At 55.0% G+C, this 5,878-nt stretch overlaps 1 protein-coding gene across 1 annotated transcript; it reads right to left on the bottom strand.

Moving 5' to 3' along the window:
* Positions 1–790: 790 nt before the first annotated feature.
* On the bottom strand, positions 791–5,653 carry LOC102444824 (ras-related and estrogen-regulated growth inhibitor-like protein A). The gene is made up of 4 exons (XM_075907338.2): positions 5,494–5,653; positions 3,990–4,043; positions 3,810–3,886; positions 791–3,075 (listed from the first exon to the last, which is right to left on the bottom strand). Exons 1-4 carry the CDS (start codon positions 5,585–5,587, stop codon positions 2,656–2,658), a joined length of 645 nt encoding a protein of 214 aa, XP_075763453.2. The 5' UTR covers positions 5,588–5,653; the 3' UTR covers positions 791–2,655.
* Between the last annotated feature and the right edge of the window lie 225 nt (positions 5,654–5,878).

The following is a 5,878-nucleotide window of genomic DNA, read 5'->3' on the forward strand; positions in this document are numbered from 1 at the left end:
TCTTCATAAATTTATCTAGCTCTTTTTTGAACCCTGTTATGGTTTGGACTTCACAACATCCTCTGGCAAGGAGTTCCACAGGTTAACCATGCCTTGTCTGAAGAAATACTGCCTTTTGTTTGTTTTAAACCTGCTAACAATTTCATTTGGTGATCTTTAGTTCTTGGTTATGGGAAGGAGTAAATAACTTATTTACTTTCTCCACACCGGTCATGATTTTATAGACCTCTATCATATCCCACCCCCGTTGTCTCTTTTTTAAGATGAAGTCCCATTATTATATATCTCTCCTCATATGGCAGCTGTTCTACACCCATAATCACTGTCGTTGCCCTTTTCTGAAGTTTTTCCAATGCCAAGATATATTTTTGAGATACTTTACCTAATGTGAAAGGAGACATTTTAACAAAACAATAATTCACTGCTTACCCCCTTGGCTTTTCAGTATGGGAAAGGTTAACACAATAATAACCACTTGCTCTTATAATCAGCAGGCCTCAAAGCAGTTTTCAAAGGAGATCATTGTCCTCACTTTAGATGGGGAAACTGAGGCACACAGCCGGGCTGAGACTTGCCATCGCTCACCCAGCAGCAGAGTAGAATCCAGGTCTCCTGAGTCGCCGTCTGGTTCTCTATCCACTACAGGTAACAGAGGAGTGTCAACCTCTCTATTGTCAGTTCATTACTTAGAAATCACACACACCCAGACATGGAATCCAACACCTTTGAATCCTTCCTCCAAGGGAAAAGTGTCTTATAATGAAAGCACGGAACTATTTTCTTTTAGAACATACAAACTTTTATTGCCCATCCAAAAATAATTTTTCCACCATCACATCTTTCTTTTATAACGTGCAAGGAGAATATTTTGACAATAAAAATTTCTGGATGTAAACATTCGCGCCAATGCAGAACGCTCCCAAATAAGTTAAATATTTATGTTATTCACAAATATACAACACTTCACATTTTAGTTCGGAGGATTTATATCCCAGCTGCTGAAGACAATTCCATCCTCCACTTCCCCTGGAACAGGCAGCATTTAAACTGACCCGCTCTTAAATAGTGGAAGTCCTGTCTATCAGCAACACTATGGTTCTAATATTCCAAGTGGAGAATTTGGCTTTGGAGGGGGGGGGGGATCAAGTTTATTTTGCAAGTGAGGAAGCCTCACACCCTCACAAACTGTGAGGTAGGCATTATCACCCCCATCTTACAGAGGAGGAAACTGAGGCACGGGGAAGGCTCTCATTTGCCCAAGGTCACACAGCAAATCAGTGACAGAAGTAGGAGTTCAATCCTGAAGTCCTCAGCCCTATTTCTATCACTAGCCCGTGCTGCAGAGGATGACAAATGCCACTGTTGTTGCTTAACCAGGCACATTAAAAGGGCGAAATTCCTCTGTCAGTTACACGGATGTAAATTCAGAGTGACTGGAGTGGAGTGACTGTGGAGTTACACTGGTGTAACTGACGAGTTGCACAATGCCTTAGATTCTGCTTCAGTTACAGCAAGTGTAAATCCAGAGTGACTCCATTAAAGTCCATGGGTTCACACCAACCGAATTGAGATCAGATCACTTTTAGCAGGAAAAGTAATTTGGAACCCAGCAGAAAAAACAAGGCAACCCAATGGGGTGGTGTGAATAACTCAAACTCCCGCGAGTCCCATTATTTAATCACCAACAATTGTAATCATCTCCCTAGTGCCAGAGGATTTAGAGCCCGGTTTTCAAATGGGGGGGACCCTTAAAAGTGCATAAATGTTGTGCTTCAAGCTTGTAGGTGCTGCAGCCAGTCATTCCTTTGACTGAGCAGGCTCGATGCTTGAGCCTCAAAGGTTTTTTGTACCTTGCCCATCACCGTGGCCTCTGACTCCAATGGGACTTGAGCCTGAATTCAGGCTCAGGCCCCATATACAGACTGTATCATCCAAACATGGGCTCTGGGTGTCTCATTCTCCACTGCCTTATGCCTTATGTTCCAAATCCGACGCACTTCCAGGGAACAGTGCAATTGTCCTCTTGCAGGGATTTTGGCCTGTAAAATGCGGCCATTCAGGGTTGTTAGCCTTGCATGTCCTCTCTGCGCTGGGTGTGAATGCTTCCACAAGGCACAGCAGTCGGGGGACAATTGGGCACCTAATATCCACTTGACAAATCCGGTTCCCTGTAAACATAGCTCGTTCGCCCACCCTTTCAAATGCACCCTCTTCTGGGGCAGAGCGCAGCTGCTCTTTAACAGCCACGAATCACAAACGTTAGGAAGGGGCATGCAGAGAATCCTTCCTCCAGTGGAAACGAACAGCAGGCACGGGGAGGGAGGCGGGATGTAACTGCCACCCAATTACATCGCTAACGAGTAACACTGCTGCCCAGGGCGGAGGCCGTGACATGCCGTGCTGGGAGGGGAAGGCAGCCCTTTGGCAGATGGCCGAGCTCTCTAGACGCCAGCAGACCCCAGCCAAAGCTCCCATCAGATCAGACACGTGCACAGAAATGCTCCCCCATTGGCTGCCACCTCTGTCGTACGCTCTCCGAGGGACTCAGCGGGTGCCACACCGAGGAACCGCCCACAGCCTGACCGCTGGCGCATGCTTCCAGCTACGTTCCGTTGTCCCCAGGATCCAAGCTCTCCTCGCGGGACCCCGCCTCGCTCATTCTGTCCTCCTCCTCCCGAAGACGGCCGACATGCTCCGCACAATGCCGCGGAGGCCCACAGCCTTCTTGCCCGAGCTCCGCGAGTCCCGCACCATGTCGAGGAGTTCATGGAAGACCACCAGGGCGCCGTGGTAGGTCTCGGCGGCCGAGACCTCGAAGAAGCCCGTGTTCATGGAGAGGGCCAAAAGCCGCCCTTCCTCGCTGGAGACGGCCCGCCGATGCTGCAGGTCCCGCTTGTTGCCCACCAGGATGACGGGCGCTTTCTCCGAACCGCCCCGTCTCTTCAGCTGCCGGATGCGCTGGAGCTGCTGCCGGGCCAGGTGGAAACTGGAGCGGTCACAGATGCTATAGACCAGGACAAAGCCGTCGGCCCAACGCAGCTGCTTCTCGCTCACCCAGCCCTGGAGCTCAGAGGCCTGGAGAGCAGGTGGGGGAGAGGATAGGGAGCAGGAATTAAAAAAACAGGAATTAGCGGGGGGCAAAGAGGTGATTGCCAATCACTCCACAGTCACTATGGTGATCGGATCACACACACACACACACACACACACACACACACACACACACACCCCGCCTTCTCTTGCCCCATCCCAGCTGGGAAGGAAGGGGCCTGGGAGTGGTCAGAAAAGATTTTCCCTCATATGGCACAACTGACCAGCCTGGGTGGGGGTATCTAACCATTACTGAGGAAGAGCTGAAGCAGCCATCTTTGTTGTGGGCACATGGAGGTGCTGAATAGTGCCTGGCATTGGTCACTACTGGATGAGAGGTAGTGCCAGGGCATTGGGGAGAGTCAGGTCTATGGCAGCAGTGTTCTCATCCTCACCCTTGGTTTTTATTCGGCCTCCCTCCTTCGAAAAGCAAACCCATTATTAAAGGAATTGGGTGCCATTTCTCAGCCTTGGGTGGACTGGAAGCCAAGGCTGCCATCTTTATCGTGGGCATACGACAGCACACTGAGGGTGGAGGGCTTTCCTATAGGCCCTTCAGAACCGAAACAAGTGTCTTTGCCCATGAGCTGCCATGGCTCCATCTCCTAGGAGGACGCATGTCCTGCTAGGAGCTGATCCGAGTCTCAACAAACTCGCTCCATCCAATCTGTTCCCAAAGCCATTTGGCTGGTTGGAAGCCACAGGCAGCAATTTCTCACCTGGGGGCAGACAGAGTCCCAGATGCTGAAGCAAACCTCTCGGCCCCCGACCATCACGTTGTGGGTGTAAATGGATTCTGAAGGGGAGAGAGGAAAAAAAAGAGGGAGACATTAAGAGAGAGTGAACTTAGAGAAAGGAAAGAAAAGAGAAAAGGAAAGAGAAAAAGAAAAGAAACTCACCAATATCCCCGTATTCACCAATAAACCTCCGGGTGAGGAATCGGACTGTCAGAGCTGGAACAAAAGAGACCCAAGGTCAGGCAAGCTGGCACCAAGCTGATCCAGAATGCCAGAGAGGACTGAAAGCCATTCGTGGACCTCCTAGCACATCCCCTTCCCCCCTACACACTCCCAGTGGGATCAGGGAGGGCGATGCCGAACTGGGAGAAGAGGTGTCCACACGGATGGGCTACAGTGCGGATGAGTCCCAGGGCCCAGCCTGTGCCCCTCATCAGCTCCACCTCCAGTGCCTCAGCTGGGGTAAAGCAATGGAGCAACTCTGATTTCCACCAGCTGCGGGGTTGGCACAAGGAGTTCCGGGTGGTCCCATTTTGATGTCCCTTACACCCAGGTCAAGCAGAAGGCGCTCCGCAGAACGGTGGGTCTCTGCCTTTTCCATCCCCGGACCATCAGCGTCGTTGGACTCCCCCCTCCAGACTACACCCACACCCAGCACCCCATGCAGAGAGGAGCTGAGGAGGGTGCTTGTGACCCCTTGACATTGCTTTGCGGGCCATGCCCCCCAGGCTGAGATCCCCCCCAGTGCAGCAGTGGTGGCGGAGAGAAGGGCATTCCCCTTAGAATGGGAGAAACAATGCGGGAGGGGGGATGGAGAAGGGGTCAATGAAAGGACGCCGGAGGGAAGGAAACAGGGAATGGATGTGGGGGGCAAGGTGGGGTATGGGGAAGGACCAGAGGGAAGCAGTCTCAGGGCAGAAAGACGGGGGGGGGGGGAGCAGGATGGAGGGAAGGGAACAGAAAAACCAGAGGGAAAGGAGCAGGGAGAAGACCTGAGGTGGGGGGGAAGGACCAAGGCAGGGGAAGGGGGCAGGGAGAGAACCTAGACAGAGGGGCAGGGACAGACGGGGGGGGGGGGGGGAGAAGGACCGAGGCACGGAAAAGGAGCAGAGAAAGACCCGAGATGGGGGGGGGCAAGGGAAGGACCTGAGAGGGGGGGGAGGGGCAGAGGGGAGACCCAAGACGGGGGAAGGGGGCAGGACCGAGATGGCGGGGGCAGGACCGAGGCAGGGGAAGGGGGGTAGGGGGAGGACCGAGACGGGGGGGCAGGGAAAGACCCGAGACCGGGGGGCGGGAGGGTGCAGGGGAAGGACCCTAGACGGGGGCGGCAGGAGACGGACCAAGGCAGGGGAAGACCCGAGACGAGGGGAAGGGGGCAGGGGGAGGACCCAGACGGGGGGGGGGGGGCAGGACCGAGACAGTGGAAGGGGATGGGGAAGACCCGAGACGGGGGAAGGGGGGCAGGACCGAGTCAGGGAAAGAGGGGGCAGGGGGAGAACCGGGAGACGGGGGGGGCAGGAGGAGGGGGCAGGGAAAGACCCGAGACGGGGGGGGGGGGGCAGGAGGAGGGGGCAGGGAAAGACCCGAGACGGGGGGGGGCAGGACCGAGACGGGGGTAGACCCGACGGGGGGGGGCAGTGGAAGTCTGTAGAGTCCCAGCACTCACCCGATTTGCCCACTTTGCCCGCTCCCAGCACCAGGACGTTGGCTTCCAGCTTGGGCGCCCCCCCCTCGGACATCTTGCGGCGCTGCACGACCATTGGGAATCCCCGGGGGCGCGGGCAGGGCTGCGGCTGGACTCTCGGGGGCTCTGCGAGCCGGCGGCCCCGGAGCCCGGCTTTATAGCGGGGAGGCGGGGCTGGGGCTTGAGTGACGGCCCCCCAGGGACAGCCCCCCCCCCACACCCACATCGCAACTCTCCGGCGCGCGCACACCCCGTGCCCGAGGCTCGCAGCCCCGCTCACAGACACACACACACACACCCAGCGCGCGCACACACACACACACACACACACACAACCCAGGGTGCACGCACACACACACACACACAC

The sequence above is a fragment of the Pelodiscus sinensis genome, chromosome 22, assembly GCF_052426305.1.
Source record: "Pelodiscus sinensis isolate ZL-2025 chromosome 22, ASM5242630v1, whole genome shotgun sequence".
Taxonomy (NCBI): domain Eukaryota; kingdom Metazoa; phylum Chordata; order Testudines; family Trionychidae; genus Pelodiscus; species Pelodiscus sinensis.

Bases quoted from the DNA above. Each gene is read 5' to 3' on its own strand.
- LOC102444824 (XM_075907338.2), bottom strand. From the start codon at position 5,587: ATGGTCGTGCAGCGCCGCAAGATGTCCGAGGGGGGGGCGCCCAAGCTG. The intron at 4,044-5,493 runs GTGAGTGCTGGG...CTTTTGTTCCAG, and splicing joins GGGCAAAGTGGGCAAATCGG to CTCTGACAGTCCGATTCCTC. The intron at 3,887-3,989 runs GTGAGTTTCTTT...TCTCCCCTTCAG, and splicing joins TGGTGAATACGGGGATATTG to AATCCATTTACACCCACAAC.